This window comes from Echinops telfairi, unplaced genomic scaffold (assembly GCF_000313985.2).
Source record: "Echinops telfairi isolate 266 unplaced genomic scaffold, ASM31398v2 ScPeMD7_7458;HRSCAF=8496, whole genome shotgun sequence".
Taxonomy (NCBI): domain Eukaryota; kingdom Metazoa; phylum Chordata; class Mammalia; order Afrosoricida; family Tenrecidae; genus Echinops; species Echinops telfairi.
Genome location: NW_022111358.1, coordinates 14,033,183 through 14,057,578, shown reverse-complemented (window position 1 = coordinate 14,057,578; position 24,396 = coordinate 14,033,183). Strand labels below are relative to the sequence as shown.

Sequence of the window (24,396 nt, the reverse complement as noted above, 5' to 3'; positions counted from 1 at the left end):
TGACCCTTCTGTAAGGGGATGTCCAGTTGCCTACAAATGGGTCTTGGGTCCCCAATCTGCACTCCCCCTCGTTCACAATGATTTGAACTTTTGTTCTTTGATACCTGATCTGGACTACGATTTTTTTTATCGACTGATCTATTGAAGTTTTTTGATACTTTCGACTCTAGTTAATTTAGATAGAGTTTAAAAACTTCCAGGTGTTTGTTTAGATTTATTGTGATTTTTTAATTATATTATTGTAATTGAGAATTTTTTGGTTTATTTCTACTTGTATTGAAATTTATTAGTATAAATGAACTTAATTCTACTGGTAAAGTGATTCTGTCTAAATTATCTTTTTAAAAACAAAAAATACCCCAACATTTTATTGTGCTTTAGGTGAAAGTTTACCTAGAGAGTTGTTCCTAAATCATCAGTTTCTACAGAACTTGTTTTGTAACAGTGGCTCCAATTCCTGCCATGTGCCAGCTCCCTCTTTTCATTTGTCAAGTCGTGCTGCCCCTTTCTGTCTTCTCAACTTTGGCTTTGAGCAAATTGTTCTGTAGTTGATTGTTCTAAGGAAGACATTTTTGATGGGCGTTGTTGTTTTGGGTTTTTTTGTAGTTCCGTCTATTATTATTTGGCTGAAATGTGCCCTCTGGAAGTGTCTTTAGTTTCGCCTTCAAAGGTTGTCTCAGACCCATAGTCTGAGGAGTTCCTCGAGTCTCTTTCAGATTTTTATTTGACCTGACCAAGTTCTACTGTGATCTGGGTCCAGATGGTAAGCAGTTGTTCCGGGACACCTTCTAGTTCTTCTGGCTTTAGGTTAGAGGAAGCTGTGGTTTCTGTAGGCCATTAGTCCTTTGAATTCATTGCTTCCTTGACTTTTCTGTTCCCGTGTATACTCGATTATAAGCCAACCCGAATATCAGCCGAGGCACCTAATTTTACCACATGTGCTGAAAAACTTGGCTTATACACGAGTATATACAGTAATTCATCTGCTGAAGAATTGTTTCCACCTTTTGGTGAATAGTGTTGCAATGAACATTGATGTATATGTGTGTCTGCTTGCATTGTTACTTTTGGGTCTACATTTGGGAGTGGGATTGCTGAACCAAATGGTATTTCTGTTTAACTTTTGAAGGCCTGCTGAACAGTTTTCTATAGTGGCTGTACCACTTTGCATTCCTATCACCAATGGATGAGAGGGTTCCAATTTCTCTACACTTTTGCCATAATTGCTGTTATGTGTGGATATGTGTGTGTTTCAGTCATAGCCATCCTACTTAGAGTGAAGTTATGTCTCATTATAGTTTTGATTTGCATCTTTACAGTGACTGTTACAGTGTGCTCAAACATAACAATTGTGAGGATGGTGCAGGACCGGGCAGTGATTCATTCTCTTGTACATGGGGAGTGACGATGTCACCTAGCAACAACAATAATGGCTAATCCCTGAGCACTGGGTTAAGTGTTGTGTTCTAACTGATAAGTCATTCGCTGGAGTCCACCAGCTACTCTGAGGGAGAATTGAGGCAGACTCCTCCATGAAAATTGACAATCTCGGAAACCCTATGAGACAGTTCTACCCGCCCTGCAGAGTTGTGAGTGAGAACTGACTGGATGGCAATAAGGTGGGTGAAGGGCTATGATGTTGAGCATCTCCATGTGCTTGTTGACCATTTGTATATCTTCTTTAGGAAAATAGCTATTTATGTTCTTTGTCCTTTTTAAAATTTGGTTTGTCTTTTTATAATAGGAACTATTTCTGTTTTCTGGAAATTAATTTTTTTAATTTAACAGTTTTATTGACATAATTCACATACCATACAATACAGTGGTTTATGTATGTTTAAAAGAGCCTATTGGTCATCATCACAATCAAGTTTAGAACATTTTCTTCATTCTTGTACTCATTATTAGCTCCCCATTTTCCCCAACTTCCCCTGCCATAACTCTAAAAAATTATTAATCTAGTTACAGTCTCTAGATTTACGTGTCCTGGAGTTCATGTGAAGAAAATCATACAAAAGAAAACAAAAAAGCCTTAACAACAACAAAAAACAAAAACTCCAGAAAATCCTCAATTCAAAAGAAAGTAGAGTAAGAACCAAAACAAATTTAAAATGGATCAAAAGGGAAAGCAGATGATAGCGTGTTAAATTTTAAGCTAATGATATCTGCATTAATCCAGTTCCCAATGCCCTCTGTCTGAGGGCATAGCTAGTCGCATCCTTGGTCAATAGTCAGGGGATTCACCTGAGCTTAATTCATGTGGGGACTCTGCAAATGGATTTTGGGCTTTCACTGTTTTCCATAGCCTTTTGCAAACCGGTGCACCAAATTTAAATTCTAATAGAATTCCCTCCTCTCGTCTTATATTTTAATATTTACAGTTTTGGGATCACTCAGGCTGGTGTGCTTCTTCCGTGTGCACTTAACTGGCACCTCACGTAGATAACTGGTTGCTTTATGGCAAACTTCTATAATCCCAGACACTGTTCTTTCTGATAGCCTGGCACCATCTGATTTCTTCACCACACTTTGCTATACACCCATGGATATTAACGTTCTTATCAGATATATGGTTCTCAATTGTTTTTTCTCTTCTGTAGGTTGTCTTTTCCCTTTGTTGAATAAAACTTTATTTTGATGAACCAATTTATTTATTATGCCTTTTGTTACTAGTGCTCTTGGATTCTTTTTTATTCATAACTGTCTAGATTTCATAATGTGGTTTATTTAAGAAGGGACACATACATCAAGAGGTACTTGGTAGCAGTTTCTCACATGACTGATGATGCCAAGTTTAACCATTAGGTTTAGGTGTTGACTTCCAGATCTTTCCATTGCAAAGGTGAATTTTCCATTTGCAATTAATAAATAATTTAAGGGGTGATACTTGGAGATTATTGGAGTACTGTGTTCCTCAACAACTTTTTACCTCTTAATCTTAGTATCCATTTATGTAGGTTGCCTGAATCATTTATTACATGGGGAATAGCTAAAAATGGTGATTTTAAAAATTATTCCATTTACATTTATTAGCTGGCATTCTTCTGCAAGGAAGTTTTCCTTTTTCCTCTGTTTCTCCTTCAATTCTTCTTAAACGGAAAATTCTTTTGGAATAAGATTATTCTAGTATAAATTAAATGAAAAGCATACCACTTTGGATCTCTCTAAATAAATTCTACTGAAACAGACTTTTCAGAAACTGGGGCAACTGTGTTAAGGAATCCCCATTTACACCAGGCAAGAAAGTAAACAGTAAGTGGAGAGTAAGGTAACAAACACTTAGCGTATCAAAAAACAACCGTGAAAAGGATCTGTCTTAATGTGCTAGCCCATTGCCGTTGAACATATTGCTTACAACCTTCCCAATAGAATCTGAGTGACTTCAGTTACACATTCCAGGAGCCTGGCAGTCTGTGACAATCAGAGTCTGAACTTTAGAGCAGGCGAATTTACAGCGATGGGATGAAGAAAGTTGTGGATTTGTATTACACGCTCTCACCTGACACTGTATCTGATCCCCTACCTGCTGATTGACATCTTGAATGAGCTCTTTGAAGCACGGTCCAGCTTAATTAAAACGTTTGCTTGGTTAGCAGTGATCTGTGAAAGCCTGTGATAAATATTGAATCAGGTTCACCTGCTGGTTGCTGCGAGTGGATAAACAGCTGCTTTGTGCAGTTTAATCATGAAACTGGCAGCAGAGTACTGGTATTGTTTGAATTTTTTAAAAAAAAGAGTACTGGAAAAGCTATAGATAGGTCACTTCTGCTATCTCACTAGAGTGTGTGCTTATGTGAGATTTTGCACAACATTCAGTACCTGTTTCGATGCCTTGGACAACAGCAAACGGTTGATAAAGGTTAACAATAGACCTCTTTTGTTTTTAAGGCTCAAAGACAGTGCAATTATGCCCAGTGTTTGTTTTTTTGTGTGCCATTAGCTCTTTATGTGTGTACCTTATTGAAATAAAAAAGAGCAATAGCTTGCTTTCTGGCCTACTGAAATGGTTCATTTTAAGATTTAAGGTTTTGAATTCAGCTTCACGGATTTGTTGTGTATTTTGTAACAACTTGAAGAACATTTTTATTTATTTATTTTTGAAGAACATTTTTAGACTTTACTTTTTTCATATGGAATATAGCTAGACATAAACACTTGTGAACTATCTAAGTATTTTAACCTTAATGTAATATAAAATAACATTAATGTAATATAAAATAATTTTGACCAAAATTAAAAAGAAATTAGCTTAAAACCAGTGCAGGAAAATTTATCAAGCTATTTATTTTACTATCAACTTGTTTCTTTGTGGAATAAATGGATCCTCCATTTGATTTCCATTACAAAATGAGACATAAATTCTGGGATAAAACTTCCATGCAAGTCAGTGACAATCCTCTTTGAGCACTTGATGAAAGTTCCGGGTCTTAGGGATCTTCATTAGACAAGCACACAATGGTGTGTCTCTATAGTTTGTGAGCTCAGACCCTATTCAGTAGTGCCTTGATTCTAAATTAAGCACTTCTATTCTAATAAATGAGGTTGAAAATTTGGAGCAAGGAAAGATTCAGATGAAAGCTGTTTTGTTTTATGGTAGGAGAAACCAAGATGAGAGTATATTTGATGTAGTATGTTTCTTTGGCAGTACTTACAGCATTTTGCAGGTATATTGTGTACCACAGTTCTTAGCTCCAAGGATTATCTACCATAGTGTGGACTCCCAATTCTCTAACTAAAGTTTGAAATTTTCATTCATATGATCAATTTGTTTGGCTCTATCAAGAGAATAAAATTTGGTGTGCCATATTCAACATTTGTAAAAATTGTTTGTACAGGTAGTTCTGGTTCATATTTTTCATTGACGACTAACCAAAAGGGATGGCAGTTTGAATCCAACAGCAGTGCCTCAGGAGAAAGGCCTGGTGATCTGTTTCTGGGGTCACCATGCATTGGAATCAGCTCCATAGCAACTGATTTGACTTGTTTTTTTAGGTAGTGTTCTATTGATTATGGAAAGAAAACAAAACAAAGTTTATTTATCCATTCTTCCGTTGACGTACTTCATTTGCTTTCCTTATATTAAAACAATATTGCAATGAGTATTTTTCTATTATCTGTCTTAATGAGCAAGAATTTCTCTGACATATATACTTAGCATTGAGCCTCTGCATGGTAGAAACAGTTTGTCCGCCCAGATACTAACCAAAGGTTTAGTTCCAGTCTGCCTATAGGTGACTTAGAAGAAAGCTTTGATCTACTTCTGAAGAATCTAGCATTGAAAACCATACATAGCACAGTTCTATGCAGTCACACAAAGGGTCACCTTAATTTGGAATTAACTCGACAGCATGTGGTTTATGTATGGCACTGTCATGCAGGGTAAAACAGGATATATATCTTAGATTTTACTAAATTACCAGTTACTCTTGAAAATGAATACAGGCAGTTCCAGGTTACAAATGAGATCTACTTGTGTGTTTGTGTCTTTCAGTTGGATTTGTAGATAAGTCAGAATAGATACACACAGTTCTTATTTTTGCCTTAGTTCAAGAAAAGACAGAAGCCTTTTCAGTAATTTAAAAGCTGCATGTGCTTCTAGTGAGGCTTAGTGTGATGAGGAATTTGTTGTGAAAGGGGGGTTTGTTCATTCACTTAAAAGTGAGGGCAAATTTTTGTAAAATTAAAGAGCAAGTATGAGTTGTCCTAAGTCATATGTCCTTAACCTGAGAACTGTCTGTATATCACTTGAATCAGTAATATATGAGTTCCTTTGTATCGATTCCAACTCCCAGTTTGGTAGATGTGAAATTGAATCGAATTATGGTTTTAATCTGCATTTCTCTCATTACTAGTGAAGTTAAGCATTAAGTTGGAAATCTTTTCACATTAATATGGGCCTTTCTGTGACTGCCCTGCTCTTGGCCATATGTTGTGTTTTCTTTTAAAAATTGATTTGTTGGAGCTCTTTATATGTTATGGATAATGATCCTCAGTTGGTTAGGTGAGGGGGCTTCAAAAAGTTCGGGGAAATTCCACTGTCTTTTGATTACATTTTTCCACCAACTTGTTGAAGCTTCCTTGGCTGTATTGTAAATATTTTCTCAGATTTTTTTGAAGGTGTGGTTTTTTAAAAACATAAGTTTTAAAATTAATGCATATTATACTCATTTACACTAAATTTTGTTTATATTTAAATAGGAGTTTTATGTTTAATGAAAACTTTGTACTTCATTTAGTTATATTTTGACCATTTCAGTCTTTTGTACTTTTAATATATTGTTTAGGAAATATCATACTCTACTTTTAGATCATAGGTATCTTCCAATATAAGGACAGGGACCACAAAACCTAAAGTATTTACTGTTTTTTGGAAAAAGTTTGCAGACTCATCCTCTAGAGCAGTGGTTAACCTTCCTAATGTTGCGACCCTTTCATACAGTTCCTCGTGTTGTGGTGACCCCCCCCAACCATAAAATTATTTTCGTTGCTACCTCATAACTGTAATTTTGCTACTGTTATGAATTGGGCGGCCTTTGTGAAAGGGTCATTCAATCCCCAAGGGGGTAGGGTAGTTAGAGTCTATTATTAAGAGTAGCTCACCTGTTTCCCGGCCTCTGCCATAAAATGAATCTTGTTAGAAAATATTTGATTATTTTAATGTTAAGTAATAAGTTAAAATGTTTATATAACATGTATAGCTTAACCTTAGGAATATTTCATATTTATTTCCAGAAACTAATGTACTTAGATTATTAACTTTAAACAATTTCTGAACTCATGAGTGAAAGTGATATTGATAAGCCCTAAAAGAACCATTAGAGTGAAGCGCTCATTGTCAGTGAGGGACGGTGAGGCCTTGCCACTGTCTTCTGTGTGACTTAGGATGGATTCTAATGTTTCTTGAATGAACAAATGAAAGAAAGAAATGAGCTAGTACTTGTATAGTGTTCAGTGTAGGTACAGCCTTAGTAAATGGTAGCGATTATTCATTTAATGACTAGATCAAGCTATGTGTCAGTCAGAACTAAAGTAACCCAAGTTATTAACATACTAATTTTTTAACTTGGAAAGATAATAAATTGCCCTATACTTTTTCTTTTAGCAGCTAACCTTTTGCTTTTGAATTTAACTTTTTGAAATATTAAGAACTTCAAACAAAACATGAATAGGCACAGTCATTGATTTAATCACAGATCATCAATTAAAAATGAACTCCAGTGATGTGCAAGGTGTTATTAAAAAGTTATAAGACATAATGGATGTTTAAAGAGAAATATGAGCTGTGGCTTTATTGACCCAGTTTTCTCTTCTTTCTTTCTTTTTTAAATACTTTTATTGGGGGCTCTTACATCTCTTATCACCATCCATACATTCCTCCAGTGTGTCAAGCACATTTGCACATATGACGCCATCATCATTTTCAAAGCATTCTCTTCCCACTTGAGCCCCTGATATTACCTCCCCATTTCTTCCCCCTTCCTCCCCCACCCAGTTTTCTTTTTATTTCATGCAATATGTTTCTTTTTTGTCTCATTTTCATTTATATTTTATATTGTGCCCTTTTATGCGTAGCTTTATACTTCAGTTTACTAGAACATTTTTTTAGAAGTTCTCTGATTGCTGACTAGTAAAATAACTTCTTCTCTGGCAATGAAATTAGTTTCTAATTATTTTCATTACTATTATTTTTTATTTCTAAGATTATTTAATCACCTTTCTTAAATTTAAGTGTATGGTAGAAAAAGATTGGCAACAGTACTGAAACTTCAGAAGCTGACATTGTTGTAGTATCTTATGCTATTTGAACTCCTAATTATAGCTGCGTGAAAGGAATACTGTAAAAGAGTCAATCTTTGATTTTAAGATTTAATCATCTAACTCTTCTTCCCCACCCGCCCCACCAAAATTGGCAGGACAGGAAAGACTAGATTGAAATTATTAAGCACAAGGGAGTTAAGAAAAATGTTTGGTTGCTGATCTTCTAAGAACGGCTTTGGGTGTTTGTTTTTTTTCTTTTTAATCGATGCCTGCATGTGAAAATAATGCAGCAGTCACATCCATACTTATCTTCTGTGTTTTGCTTTAAAAGGTGACGTAATTTTGTCATTCAGTTGCGTTGCCTAGCCTTTTGTTGGAGTAAAAGGACTCCAGATGGTTTCTAGGTGTGGGAAAGAAATCGTTTTTTAAAGAGTTCAATTCTACTACCCAGGGTAACCACTTACTTGCATGTTCTTAGAAACTGCCAGTTTTAGGAGCCCATGAGCTTTATTTGTCTTGAGCTTCAGCTATTTAAGCTGAGAGCGAATAGTTTAAAGCTTACTCTCCAGTTTTCTAAAACAGTCTCTGTAAATTTGAAGAGCAAAAGGACAGCATTCCTCTGAGAGACTAATAGTATAATTTGTTAACAGGTGCTATATTAGCAGAAATACATAGGGAGAGATACAAATTTATTGTATTCATCTAATGGTTCTAACAACCCTATCTCAAAGGTCTTCAGAGACTTTATAAAGTGAGTACTCTCCCTTCCTATCCCTGCTATCATTAGAACTCTTTATCTAATTTTTCCTATAGCATTGAAAAGTGTATTTTATTACTATATGAAATGTAATTTTAAAGCTCTGGGATGCCACATTCAGAGTTTTCTTCCGTCTTCCAATATGATTGTACCCACTCATTTAGATAGAAAGTTCAATAAAAATCATCCCTGCAGAAATAACTTTACCTTAATAAGGCAAAGAAAAAGAATCAACTTTTTTTCTTTTTGATTCTGCTTCCCAAACTATTCATTACAAAACCACCTTTTGAAGGAGTCTGCTTCAAATTTATAAGTGGTGTAATTATTCAGAGTACTTTAACACTTAAAAAAACAAACAAGCACATGTTTTATATAAAATCAGCCATGTTATAATTGTCTCAATTATGAAATGAAAAATAAGATTTCTCTTAAGGTACCTAAGTATAGCTGCTTTAGTGGGAGATTATCCTGCAACCAGTATGATTTTTGCTTTTGTTAGTACAGCAACTAACACAACTTAAGATAAGCAAATCTTTTATTTAAATTATTAGTTCCAAATGCACTCTAATTAGAAATTATAAAGCAAAATACAAGTAGCAAGATATGAAAGTGTGTAACAACATTGCTTTTTATTTGAAAAAATTATGAGATTTTTAAAATATATGCATAAAGGTCTTTAAGTTATTTGTGGTGAGTTGATCTGTTATGTATATTTCTGTACTGCTTGAATATTTTGGTCAGGGAATTTCAACTTTGTTAGAATTAAAGAAGAGTAGCTGGTAAAAGACTTAAATGGATTTGCTATTGAAAATTATTACATCAAAAGTAGGTTTTCCAAGTTTTATGAAAAAGATTTACTGGATTACTTGAGAAAAACCCACTCTATTGCATTACTTTTTGTTGGCATATAATATTTCTGCATAATATACAATGATGCACTGGACCCAAGCATTCTTATATTCAGAATTAATTTAACTGTATCATGAAGAACAGAAAAAATATAATTGAGGGAAAAGATTGAGGTATGAAAAAGCAAATGAATTCTGCTACTTCAAATTGCATTAATTCTTTTAGTATGTTAATTCATTAATGTGATAATTTCTAAGGTCAAGAAAGTATTCAGTCAGAAATATCATGTAATTTGCATTCCATTTTCTATGTGACCATAAATTGTTGGATATTGCAACATATGTAACATACACCACATGTCAGCTGTTTCCTGCCTCCCTGTTGACAAGAGCCCCATTCATAACTCTTCTTTTTATCCTTTCAGTGAATAAGTAATTATTCAATATAGAAGGCAGGATATTTGGAACTGGCTATTTAATGTGGCAGCACTCCGTAATGAAATCTGCCGCTACTGGCAACTTGAGAAGGGGATGTAACAATTCCAGCGTGGCTGTAACTCTATCTGCTTTGACGGACTGTTTCTTTGGCACATCAGTGAGCCTTTTATCCCAGTGAGTGACGGCTCCAGAAGGGTCACATTTACATCCATTCTATCATGTATTGTAATATTTACTGGCAGACAAGGTTGAGCAGGACTAGGGGTAATTTGAACTTGCTTTTTCACTGAGTTGAGGCTAAAAGACAGCGTGATCCCCAGTATTGTGGTGTAACATGCTATGACCGCATTTGTTTGGGAGGGCTAATCTTACTGATTACAGTTTAAAAAAAAACTACTCGAGTAGAGTACTAGTTCTCCTCTAAAACTCTCCTACAAATTCTTTAAAAGCTATTGTGCTACTTATTCTTTTTGTTTTCCTCATTAGTGATCATTTCTTTCTTTTTTTTTTAGTGATCATTTCTATAAAGTAACCATTTCACAACATTTGTTTTAAATGAGCCTTCATTCTGACTCATTTGGTGTAGTAATTGAGGCTTGTTGTAAAAAAGTGTTGTTATTGGGCGTCTGTGGGTGCTAATATGTGGGCAAACATTTTTTTAATTTTAATTTTTGATCATTTAGAAATGAGAGAAAAATCAAGGTAAATATTAACAACATTTCTGGTGTTCTATAAAGTATGTTTAAAAAGACATTTGTATAACAATTTCAATGATAAAGAACCAGTCAGATTGTTCAAGAAAAGTTATCCTGAATGGTAATTTTACTGATGGGTTTGCATTCCATGACAGGTCATTGAATTTCAGATCTACTTGTTCCTCACAAGCAATCTGTCTTCATTATTAAATATTAATGTTTTGAATTACTTTTCATACCTTTGCTAGAGAATACTTTTCTTGTCTTATTTTTGGATACTTTAGATTCAATTTCGTATTTCTATTTATTTGTAAATTACTTAAGGTGTCTTTATCAACATTAGTGATTTTTATGATAGTTAGATTGGCTATGTGGTGAATGAAACTACCACTATCAACTCTAACCTGTATTGATAAATTCACTTCTGTTTGCTACAAAACTTAAGCAAAACTTAAAAGTGTCTTGTTTTTTTTTCTTATTGATTTTTTAACTTATGAAAGGGGAGAATTGAAATGACCTAAACATGAAATTATGAGCAGCATGTTAGTAATGCAAATAAAGAAACATAATTTATAATTTTTACCAATTTGAAATGGAATATTAAAGGTTGTTTTTTTAATAAGAAAGTTTTACTTACTATAACAGCTTGAAGTTTGCTTTTGACAGTATGAGTCTGTACTTACAGCTTTTGATTCAAGAGAAGTTTTGTGAATGGCCGTCTAGACATTCGTTAATTTTATTTCCCTTTGTCACAGCCGCCTGGCCCCTGTTCTAGGTGCTGTTGTTCCACCAAACAAGGGAACAGTCATGATTCTTCAAATGCCGTGAAGAAGGATAGTGGAGGGAAACTGAAGAAACCCAAAATCTATCTTGGGACACGGACACATAAGCAGATCGCTCAGATGACGAGAGAGCTCCGGAAGACAGCCTACTCAGAGGTCCCAATGACTATTCTTTCCAGCAGAGATCACACTTGTGTCCATCCTGAAGTAGTTGGTAACTTCAACAGAAAAGAAAAATGTATGGAATTTCTAGATGGAAAAAATGTAAGTAAACTGGCTTTAGGGGGAAATTTTAGGCTGAAAGAATGCAAACTACAAAGTATGTTTTATGTGTACATTTACAGTTAAATAATGAAAACCAAATTAATGCTAGAATTTATATTAAAAAATAATTTACCATAAAAATAATTCAACTTTCAAATTATGCATTTTCAGACCTAAAACGTGGGGGTATATAATTCCTTGAATTTAGATTATAGTCAGATGTTTTCTTTCTTCCACTAAATCTAACAAACATAGTCAAACATACATGATGTCATATGAGGAAATAAAATGTCTAAATGATTTAGCTTCATAATTAATGCTTCACATATTGAAAAACTAATTAATTTAGTTTCTCATTAAATTTTGGGATATTGAAAGTTGAAAGAATCATGATTATCTTATACCATAGTTCTGATGAGTTCAAACTTCCCTTTCAAAAAATTTAAATTAAATTATTGAAATTTGCCAAAGAAGTCTAAAATAAAATCCAGACAGGGTAGAAAGAGGAAAATCTTTCTTACCAAAATTTAGATTATTTAAAAAAATTTTTTTAGCAGTTTTAGTTTGGGAATTTGTGTATAAGAAGGACAACTAATTTATTCTAAAAGTTTCAGATCTGGAATTACATCAGAAGTCACCAGTGAGCCATAAATTAATAGTATATGAAATGACAAATGATATTTTGATGTTGTTTGAAAGTTATCTTTTACTTTTATTACAGTTGGTTCTACATAAGACTGATATTTATTTAATGGATTATCATCTCCTTGCCATCTAAAATGAAAAATCATTGAGCATTATTGTTTTCTCTCTTCATTTAAAAAATTTAATAATAGAATCAAGCTTTATTTAGGGATATTCAAAAGACACTTTAGTAAATATTTAAGTAATAGCTTATTTGAATTATTGAAAAATTTTCAAATAAATAAGAATAGAAAGTTTAAGTACTAAGGGCTCCAGAGGAAAATCCAGGAAGGAAATGCATTAATTTCTGGATCAAAACCATTATTGAAGGTCACTGGTTAGATTAACTTTTCAAAGAGTCCTTTTTAACAAAAGAATTGTGAAATTCCTTTCTTTTACATATTTAAGAATTTCTTTTTAAGGAGACATGAAAATACTACACAAATTAAAATCTTAAAAATTTTACTAAAAGTTTTTCATGACAAAACCGCAGAAATTATATGCTTAAGTAGACATTTTCCTGTAAGTGACTGAATTCCTCATACTTGCTGTTGGGGTTAGCTGCATAGTCTATGGAAGTGGATTTGCTGGCATTGTCAGTACTTTTTTCTCTCGATTGAGAAATTCTCAGTTCTAAGTGACTAATGGGTTATATGTTGGGCAGCTAACCACAAGGTTAGCGTTGCAAACCCCAGCAGCTGGGTGGGAGAAAAATGATGGTTTCTACTCCCATGAACAGGCTCAGAAAACCACAAGTGCAGTTTCACGTCACCCTGTCCAGTAGGGCCCCTAGGAGTTGGACTCTACTTGCCAGCAGTGCGTCTGAGAGTGAAGCAGGCGGTTAAGCACTAGATCGCTTATAGTAAAGTGTGTAGTTTAAACCCACTTGCTCACTCCATGGGAGAACGACATGGTGCTCTGTTTCCATTTTTACAGCCTCAGAACCCCTATGGTGCAATTCTATAGAGTCACTATGAGTCAGGATCAACTCAACAACAATGTTTTTTTGTTTTTTGTTTGGCTTGTGGCTAGGAAAATTATTACATAATCCACTATATATTTGTTATTCTATTGGTAAGAGCAGTTGTAAAATGTAAGATTATATGTTTGAAGCAAATAGGCTATGTGGCCTTCTAGACACGTATAAGCCCACTGCTGTTGAGTTGATTCTGACTCCTCGTGGTTCTATAGGTTAGGGTAGGACTTCCTTTATGGCAATTCTTTTTCTTTTTTTTTTTTAAGTTTTTATAGGGATTTCATCCACAAATCATAAATTCAATAGTTCAGTCACATCAAGAACATCCTCACCACAATTTTAGAGCATTCCCTTCTTCCCTGTACTCATTGTTATATGTGTAATTTTTTTTTTCAATTTTGGCAAAAATATACAGAACAAAACATTCTCCAATTCAACAACATCTAGATGTATAATTCAGTGTTATTGACTATACTCTTCATGCTGTCCAAGCATTATTGACATCCCTCTCCAAATTGTTCTACCACCATTACAATAAGCTCAATGTCCCCTAAGGAAAAAGCCTTCCTCTTTCACCTATGGTAACCATAGGTCAAATTTGGTTTCTTATTTTTTGTAGTGGTTTTCCTGATATAATAGTCACATCATACACTTCCATAGTTAAATTGATTTTCAAAAGAGTTGTATGTACATCATCGCAATCAGTTCTAATGCCCCCTCCTTCCTCCTGCAGTCATTGATTGGTTCCCAGCTCCTCCAACCAATGTAATGCTTTATGGGACTAGAAAGCCTTGTCTCTCTCTTCATACTTCTGTAGCATCGGCTATATTTGTAAATTGATTTTTACCATCATAAGTTTGGATAAAACTTTAAAGAGTAATTCAATAGGGTTGAATGAGGAGAATTTTTCTTTGACTTTTATTCTTTAATCAAGGATATTTTTAAAAAAATATTAGCAATATAAATAATTGAAGGTATCTTCCTGTGATTGCTTGCTTCTACCTAATTGCTGCCTCAGAATGCTTACGTCATGAGCTTACAGAAACATTCCCTTTCTTGTGCCTGAGCCCTCAAGGTAATTTGGTATTGTAATGAGGGCCAATTACAAAGTCACTGTAGGTGTCTATGTTTAGTCTGGCTGAGTTACCAAAGCGAAATGATAAATAGATAACTGGCAGTTTGAGTGAAAAGAGTTTAAAGTGTGATAATGCGTCAAGTGACAGACTCCCCTCAGGGTTGTATTACACTGCTAAAATGGATGAGCTTTTCTGGTTTTGCTATCAGTCTGCACAGGGGTGTCATTCGAAGTGCTCTTAAAGTGTAAACTTTCTGATTTTTTGGCTTGATCCAAAGGCACGTGTGTTTTTGTTCAGTGTTCTTTATTTAAGTGCCTCTACTGGAAAAGTAATGCACTTCTCTAATTTTTGTTTTAATTAGGAAAAAATCATCTTAACTAGAGCCAGAAATTTATGTTTCGATAAATAATACAGTTGCATGGCTCATAATTCAAAAGGTAGAAAATGATCTAGAGAGAAAAATTATCCTATTCCTATCCCCAAGTCACTTAGTTCTCGTCCTTGAAAGTGACCAGTGAAACCATTGCTTTTGTGAATTCTTCCAGAAGTATTTTATGCCTCATATCACATTAATCAGAATAATTAACACAACAACATAATTTAAAAATATTTTTTTCTCAAATGAAGTTGGTGTTTTGGGACTCTATTGACTTGGAGCTCTATCTGAGTCAAATAATAATACAGTTTTAATAATTTAACCATTTTAATCCTTAAAATTGGTGTGATTTTAATATTGTATAATAGGTCTGCTTTGTAAAAATCTTTATCTTGTGACTTGTAAGAATGTTTCTAAAAACAAGAGATAAGCTAATTTTATTTTAATATTGATTTACATCTCAGTTATGCATATTTCTTTTTAGGGGAAATCCTGCTATTTTTATCATGGTGTTCATAAAATTAGTCAACAGCACACATTACAGAGTCTCCAAGGGATGCATAAGGCCTGGGATATAGAAGAACTTGTCAACCTGGGGAAGAAACTAAAGGCATGTCCATATTACACAGCTCGAGAACTAATAGAAGATTCGGACATAGTATTTTGTCCCTACAACTATCTTCTAGATGCACAAATAAGGGAAAGTGTGAGTGTATATGTGAAAATAGACTACTTTTTTTCCTTACTTATTGAGATGTTATTAAATGTTAAAGCTTTTAGATGTTTTATTGTCTTTTACTGTATTTTCGGCTTTATATTTAATTCATGTAAATGTATAAACATTTAATACTGAGTTCCATTAACTGAATTTTAGACCTATTCATTTTAATATCCAAAATCGTAAGGGTTTTTAAGGACCTAGTGATTGAAAGGAGACTGCAATAGAGTATCTCAATCTTGGCATTATTACATTTGGGCTGGAGAATTCTTGGTGTTGTTGGGCTGTCTAATGTGTTGCAGGATGTATAGCAGCAACTTTCCCTCCACACACTATAGACACTATAGTCTCACAATTATGGCATCAGAAAGGTCTCCAGATATCTTTGGTGGGAGCAAAATTACCCTTATCTGAGATCCATTGGACTGTGGATATCTTTCTATGTTTGAAGAATAGAAATGTTTGAAACAATTCCCTGAAGAAATTGGGTTCTGAACAACTTACATTGGGAGAATATGCATATTTACCTGTAAAAATTATGCTTTGTGGACTTTTACAAAGTAAATTTCTGATAAAGCATGTACATTTGTTTACCTACAACTATCGTCTAGATGCACACATAAGAGAAAGTGTGAATGTATATGTAAAACGTAGACAACTTTTTCCTACTTATTGAGATATGTGCCATCCGTTTGTTACAGTAGAAGAACAAATGAGATTCTTGGTCTGTTCAATTGTTATTTATTCCTTTTTTTTTTAACAAAAATATTGATCTCACTACTTTCATTCTATTTTTTTTAAGTTCAAAATTAATAGGCATTATGTGTATTGGCTAGGAGCAGTAGTGAGTCAGTGGTAGAATTATTGTTTTCCATAGGGGGATGTGGGTTTCGTTCTCAGCCAGTTCATCTGAAGCACAGGCACCTATCTGTTAGTAAAGGTTGTGTTACTCCCATGGTGAGACCGTTTCACTGACGCTAGAAGAAAGGCCCAATGACCTGCTACCCAAAATCAGCCAATCAGCCAGACTCTGCGGAGCACAATGGTCTGTTGTGTGTGGATCGCCATGGGTCGAGAGCCAACACCATGACAGTTAATAGTAACAGCAATATTAACAGTGCTTATGACCTTACTATTCTTTTATTTTAATGCTTTTTAACTAGGCCTTTTCCCTTACCAGTGCCTACTTAGTCTTCCTAATATTACTGTAGTTTTATCTTTCCCTTCCTTAAAAATCTCCAATTGCTCACTTTGCTTATAGGATAAAGTCTATACTTCTCAAGTATACACTAAAGGGTTCAGCACAAGGTCTTGATTTGCCTTTTTAGCCTTCTCTTATAAAACTAACTTGAACCTGAAAATTATTTCATAGTCTTTTGAGGATATCGTGTTTTTCCCCTGTTTATTTGCTTTTGATAACACATCTGTTAGGTAGTGTTGCTAGGTGAGATAACTCATGGGTGGGGTTGACCAGTGAACCCCTCCCCTCTTTCATTGTCAGAAAGTCCCTTGGGCTCATTCCACCCCCTCCTAGCCAATTGTCTCACAGCTTTTCACAGCTCCTCCCCTCTCATTGGCTAACAGGCGAGGGAGGCCTTCCTTTCCACCCAATAGCAGTTGCCTGGGCCTGCTTCATTGTACCCTGGGTAGCTAATTACTGAGTGGGGCAGACGAGTTAGCACCAGCTTGGGAATAGAGCAAGGGTGGTGGTGGTGGGTTGAAGAGTTACCACACTGGTGACTGGTGATACCAACCTTAGTGATGTCACTGCCCTAGCCACCCCTCCCCTATCCTGCCAGCTGTGGTTGCAGATCCTGGGGTCCTTTTGGTGTCAGTGGCAGGGGCTATGGTCTGCACCTGCCTAAGGACACCACTTCCTCAGTTAGCATGCCCTGCCCTCTCCGGCTACCAAAAGCCTACTCTTTTAAATCCTAATATGTTTCCTGGTGTGTTTTGTTTTTTTCTCACCTTCTTTTTCTTGTAATCATTTTATTTGGGGCTCATAAAACCCTTATCACAATCCATACATACATCAATTGTGTCAAGCACATTTGTACATTTGTTGCCCTCATCATTCTTAAAAATATTTCCTGTTTTCTATGGTCTTTTCTCCATCATCTCCAGCCCTATCCATGCTATTCCTATCTCAAAACAATTCATTGGTAATTGCTTTGTGACATTGCTTTTCTCTAATAGTCAGGGCTCTTTCAATTGCAAATGACATACAAACCCAACTTAAAAAGAGCTTAAGAAAAGATGCTTGACTGGAATTTCTTTGTGATGGTTTGTTGTAGGCATGCCCTTCTGGGAACAAAGATGACTATGAGCAGTTAGCTAACCTGGAGTATAAAGAATATAATCTCCTATCGTTGTTAGTGGCCATTGAGTCTATTTCAACTTATAGCAACCCGCAAAATTTACTCTGACTGCCCCACACATATCTATGCCTGACTCAGTCACTGTGACCCCCAGAGGGATGGCATACTTAGTTTAACTGACAGCCCTGGGTTATGAACCTCACCCTGCTGGGAAAGTGGCGTTGTCCCTTGATGTTAACAGGTTAATAGCACTGTCAGCATCACATAGAGGTTGGGAAAGAGCAATTTCCATGAAGAAGGACAGAGTAAAACTTAACAGGTGTACTTCATTGTCCAATATTTTGAGAGTCATCTGAATCTTGAATTGTTAGTTTAGTTTGAAAGGTTTTTTTACTGTGTTTAAGAATTTATGTCGGACACCTAGTGGGGCTTTTATACCTCTGTATGTAGTTAAAGGAGCTCTCGTGGCACACTGGGCTGTTAGAACCACCAAGTGTTCCATAGGAGCAAGATAAGACTTTACTCCTATAGTGGTTTCATGAGTCACAAACTTGGAATCTCACAGGGACAGTTCTACTCTGTCCTAGAGGGTCACTGAATCTGTCCAACGGCAGTGGGTTGGATTTGGTTATGTCATCAGTGGAGTTTTTGGGTGCTGCAGATGGTTAATGTGTTCAGCTGTAAACCAAAAGGTTAGAGGTTTGAGTTCACTAAGAGACGCCTCAGAAGAAAGGCCTTGATGTGCCTTCTGAAAATGAGCACTAAACGCTCTCGGAGCACAGTTCTGCTGTGATACACCTGGGGCTGCCATGAGCCAGAGCCCCTTGATGGCTCACTGGGCACATGCTTTTTTTTAAATCGTTTTATTAGGGGCTCATACAACTCTTACCACAATCCATACATATATCAATTGTACATTCATTGCCCTCATCATTCTCAAAACATTTGCTCTCCACTTAAGCCCCTGGCATCAGCTCCTTATTTTTTCCCCTCCCTCCCCTCTCCCCTGTCCCTCATGAACCCTTGATAATTTATAAATTATTTTGACATATCTTGCCCTGTCTGACTTCTCCCTTCACCCACTTTTCTGTTGTCCGTCCCCCAGGGAGGCGGTCCCATGTAGATCCTTGTAATCAGTTCCCCCAAACCACCCTCCCTCCCTCCACCCTCCCAGTATCACCACTCACACCTCTGGTCCTGAAAGGATCATCCGCCCTGGATTCCCTGTGTTTCCAGTTCCTATGTGTACCAGTGTACATCCTCTGATCTAGCCAGACTTGCAAGGTAGAATTCGGATCATGATAGTGGGTGGGGTGGAGGAAGCATTTAGGAACTAGAGGAAAGTTGTGTTTTTCATCGTTGCTATACCACACATTGACTGGCTTCTCTCCTCCCCAAGACCCCTCTGCAGGGGAATCTCCAGTGGCCTACAAATGGGCTCTGGGTCTCCACTCTGCACTCCCCCCCACCCCATTCACTATGGTAAGATTTTTTTATTCTGATGATGCCTTATACCTGATGCCTTCGACACCTCGTGATCGCACAGGCTGGTGTGCTTCTTCCATGTGGTGGGCACATATTTTAATGATTGATTGTTTTACAAAGTATTTTGAAAGTAAAACATGGGTGATTTTAACGTTGATCTGATATATTATTTGATTCATCTGAGTGCTTAATAAGTTTTATTCAAGACATGAAATCAATTGTTTATATGATTGCCATTTGTAATATTTGCTTATAGTATAAAATTTTAAATGAAATTTTGGTCTAATATTTCATTTTACAAGAAAACTATTTTATTTTACAGATGGATATCAATCTGAAAGAGCAAGTTATAATTTTAGATGAAGCTCATAATATTGAAGACTGTGCTCGGGAATCAGCAAGTTACAGTGTAACAGAAGTTCAACTTTGGTTTGCTCGAGATGAGCTGGACAGTATGGTAAACAATAATATAAGGAAAAAAAACCATGATCCTCTCCGAGCAGTGTGCTATAGTCTCATTAAGTAAGAACATTTTTCTATCTGTGCTGCCTTTGTGTAAAAATATGTTTTTAAAATTTCAGAATATTTAAAGTTACTAAACTCTGATTAACGAGTCTTGTTAGGAAGTGAGTTGTCCATTGCCAGTTAAACTTTTAAAAGAAGGTTATTCTAACTTATCTCATTCAAAACAGTAGAATGAATAACCCTTTATTGATACTTAAGAATCTTATTCCAAATTTGGCAAGTATTACTTTATCTTCTAATTTGAATAGGATTCTAATTGATGGGATTTAATTAATCAAGATTTCAATTATCTAAAATAGATTTAATTCTAATTGTATTAAAAGTTACATTAGATAATTTCTCTTTCATTAGACATTAGGATATTGATCTAAATATCTTTATCTTAGGAAAATACCTCTCACAACCGTACATTCAATTTCATTTACTATAGCTTTTTTCTGATACTCATATTAGTTTAAAAAAATATTGAAGATTTGAATGCTGTACAGTCACATGACTAAAGTAAACTATACAAATTTATACAACAAAAATCTCCCCACTCCCCATCTGTGCAGTTCCTTTCCCCATGAACAAACTTATCATCCATTTATGTATATAAGACGAAGTCTCTCCATCCCCGCTGCTAAGGAGCATTCTGGCTGTACTTACTCCAAGCCAGATTTGTTTGTCCTTTTGCCAGTCCATTTCAGTATTCTTCGCCAGCACAATTCAAACACATCTATTCTTCTATCTATACATTCATGTGCCAATAAAGAGACCTCGTCCCTCCTTTTTACTCAAATGATGGCATATGCTTATACATACTTTTTCCTGTATCTTGGCTTTTTTTTTTTTTCACTTAACAGTGTGTATTGAAGATCTTTCCATATCAAGACTAAAGTACTTTAATAGTTTTGAAAATAATTGCTTGGATTTCCACTGTATAGACTTAATTTATTTAACCAGCCTCAGTTTAATATATTTTAAGGTAGTTTCCCATCTTTTGCTATTACATTGCTCTAATGAATAACTTTGAACATAAGCCATTTCAAATGTAGGCTTTTATGTCCATAGGAAAATTCCTAGAATTGGAAGTGGTGAATTGAAGCAAAGGTATATTTTTAATTTTGATAAATATTGGCAAAACTACACTGTATGTCTATGAGTTGGGGATTAATTCATACTTACAATAATGTACGAGAGTTGGGTTTTGTTTTTTAAAACCTGTAGGTAAAAAGTGGTACCCCAATTTAGTTTTCATTTATATTTCTCTTCATATGAGTAAGACTAAGCATCTTTATGAGCCATTTCTATTTCTCTTCTATCAACTTGGGATATATCTGCTCCCCACCCCCCTTTTTATTGTGGTTATAGATCTTGTATTTTATTGAGTTTTCAAGAAGCTTTTTATGTATTCAAGAGTCCTAGTGACCCAATGGTTAAGTACTCATGCTAACAGCACACACACACACACACACACACACACACACCCTCACTGCCATTGAGTCAGTTCTGTCTCATAGTGATCCTGCAGGACAGGGTGGAACTGACTCGGAGGGTTTTTGAGGGTGTGATTCTCGATAGGAGCAGAAAGCCTCATGTGAACTTTCTTTCTGTGGAGGAGTGACTGGTGGTTTCGAACTGCTGACCTTGAGGTTAATAGTTCAATATTTAATCCACTACACCATGGGCAGGTGGTTTGAACCTTACAGCAGCTCAAAGGGAGAGAAATGTGGTCATCTGTTTCTATAAAAGTTTACCTCCTTGAAGACTAGAGAGCAGTCCCACTTTGCCCTTTAGGGTTGCTATGAGTCAGGATCAACGAATTCTGGATTTTGTTTTTTCAGTGAATTACAGAAATTATTCCTTTGCTTGTGGTAGAGTTGCACATTCTTTTCCTTTCATTTTCTTATTATATGTCTTTCTTTATGATTTTTTTTGTTTGGTTTGTTTTGTTTTTATTAAGAATTCCTGTTAAAAAAAACCCCCAAAACATAAAGAATACCTAAACTACTGTTGTTACTGAGTCTATATCCTCATTCTCATCCTTCTTCATCATTCTAGTAATGTTACTGTCTTAATGGCCAAATCTAAAGGGTATTCTGTTCTTAGTCTCTCAGAAATGTTAGACATTGTTACCACTTCATCGTCTTCTCTTCTTCTTCTTTTTTTTCTTGTCCTTATTCCCGCGTTATCACTTCTTGAACAACATTTTTGTCTGGGCCCGTGTGCTTGGAATCTTCTGGTTTTCCTTTGCCTTCATAGGCCTTTCTTTCTCAATTTCTCTTGATACTTCTTTTTCATCTGTTAGCTGTATAAACGTTGGAGTACATCACAATTTCCTTTTGGGCTTTTATATCATTGCTATTACTACAGTATTAAATCTACACTTGACCCAAATTAGACAACCCTGGTCACAGCCTACATAAGCATTTGTAATATTAAAGAAGCCCACATTTCCGACTCTAGCCCCATCCTTACCTTGTATTGCCACTTATATCTCTACCATTCTATTTTATCTATTTCCATTTGGATATCAAAAAGGCATGTCAACATCCAGAGCAGAGCTCCGTCTCATTCCCTGTCTATTTCCTCTCCATATTTCCCATCTAAACAAACTGCCAACCAGGAAGAAATCGAAGTGCTACCCTTGATAGCTGTGTCACCTCATCTAGTTCATAAGTAAATATTATAGGTGTCACCTACACAACCCGCTTTTTTCTGTCTCCAAATATATATACTTCTAGAATCATATCTAGAATACTGTGATAGCCTGTATGTACTAGCCTCTGAATGAGTCTTCGTCTTTCACTCTTACCTTTTTCCTATAATCAATTCTGGCTGAGAAGCTGGAATCATCGTTTAAAATTTTCAACTAGATTGTCTTTCCTTTGTTTAAAATCCTCCAATTAAATCTTTTCCGTTGTACTTTAAGTAGAATCAAAAATTTTAAATCCTTGCTTAATCTGATCTGGTTTCACTCTGTTATCCCTTTTGCCTATTTTTGCCCCCTGGCTTTCTTTTGGGTCTCAAAGAAGAAAATGCTGTTAACTACTTCAAGATCTTTTTACCATCTGTTTCATCTGCTTAAAATGCTTGTTTTCCCTGATCCAGATAGGTCTGACCATTTTGTACAATTTAATTCTTAGACAATGCCATCTCAGGGAGAGCTTCCTTGACATTCAAATTAAAGTACCAGTTAGGTTACATTACCCTACCTTATTTCCATTATATCGCTCATCTCTGCCTAATACTTTGTGTATGTTTTTTTGCTTCCCTTCATTAGAATCTAATTTCCATGGTATTAGAACCTTTGCAAACTTAATTTACTGCTGAACTCCGACTATCCAGAACAGTGTCTGGCATAAAGTAGAAGCTCAAACACTTATTGAATTTATGAATATATGTTTATTTTGATGAATGTATTTATATATTTTCTAGTAATTCTTTTATGTACATTTTGGATAAGCTCTTAATACTTGCATCTCAGTTTACTCATTTCTATGGAATTGATGCTATCGTTGGGGCAGAGTAAAACTGCCCCAATGAATTTCCAAGGTTGTAACACTTAAAAAAAAATTATTATTAATTAGAATTTAATACATATATAATTCCATAGCTCAATCACGTCAAGTAGAATTGTACAGTTGCTACCAGAATCAGTTTCCAGGCATTTGTTTTCTACATGGACTCTTTGACATCATGTCCTTTTTATCCCGCCCCTACCACTGCACTCCTACCCTACCCTCAAAACCCTTATTCTACTTATTGTCCCTTTAAGGTTATCAATCCTGGGTTTCATATAACGAAAAATAGAAAACCATATAACACAACTTCAAGAGGGTGACTTCCAATGACATAGCACTCTGAGATACACCCTAATATGAACAAACAAAACAATACAGACCAAAAATACAGAAACTTTTGGAAATCAAATCAGGTCTAGCGTGCATCACAGGGAGGATCTACTGACCAAGTTTTAACCGTTCCAGTGAGATTCATGCCTTTGATCTTCCACAATCATCTCTCCTCCCAGCACTCCCATCCTTCAATTGTAGATAGGGGTAGTTCTCTGGAAGCTTATTTCCTATACAGTTCTACAAATGAATTGGGCTCCCACTGTCATCCATTGCCTTCTGCACACCAGAGTCTCACAATTTAGGCTCTTTAAGGAAGTAGAAAGTGTCATTTTTTTTCCCCTTGGAGCAGCTGGTGGTTTTGAACTTCTGACTTTATGGTCAGCATAACCAGTATGACACCAAGGAATCTCAAATAGTGGTTATTGTTTTGAGGAGACTGGTTCAAATGAAGGAGCCCTGGTAGTGCAGTGAGGTGCACATTGAGTTGCTAACCACACAATTGGCAGTGCAAACCTAGCATGGGGTAAAGATGAAGATATCTGCTCCAATAAGATTGACAGCTTCAAAAACCCTACAGAACAGCTCTACTCTTGCCTCTAAAATCTCTAGGAGTCAATAGATTTGCTTATTTATTTACTTATTTTGAGTCAAATGAATCTATAAAACACAATTGGGAACGCACACGTCTAATTCTCTGTCCTGAATAAAAACTTTCTCTTTTTGTCAACTGAATGAAGATTTACAAGGGTGTATCCCCCCCTCCCCCCCAAAAAAAGAAGAATAAAGCTTGGCTGGGCAAAGCTTTTGTAGTAGGTATTTTTCCCTCTAGGCGAGCATTGAGCAACTTGCTCTCAGTC

At 35.6% G+C, this 24,396-nt stretch overlaps 1 protein-coding gene across 1 annotated transcript in view; it reads left to right on the top strand.

Moving 5' to 3' along the window:
* BRIP1 (BRCA1 interacting helicase 1) overlaps positions 1–24,396 on the top strand; it is a 148,530-nt gene that overhangs the window by 42,525 nt on the left and 81,609 nt on the right. The window contains 3 exon segments of the mRNA XM_004706996.2: positions 11,252–11,542; positions 15,139–15,360; positions 19,498–19,697. Of these exon segments, the coding sequence (XP_004707053.2) occupies positions 11,252–11,542; positions 15,139–15,360; positions 19,498–19,697 (713 nt within the window).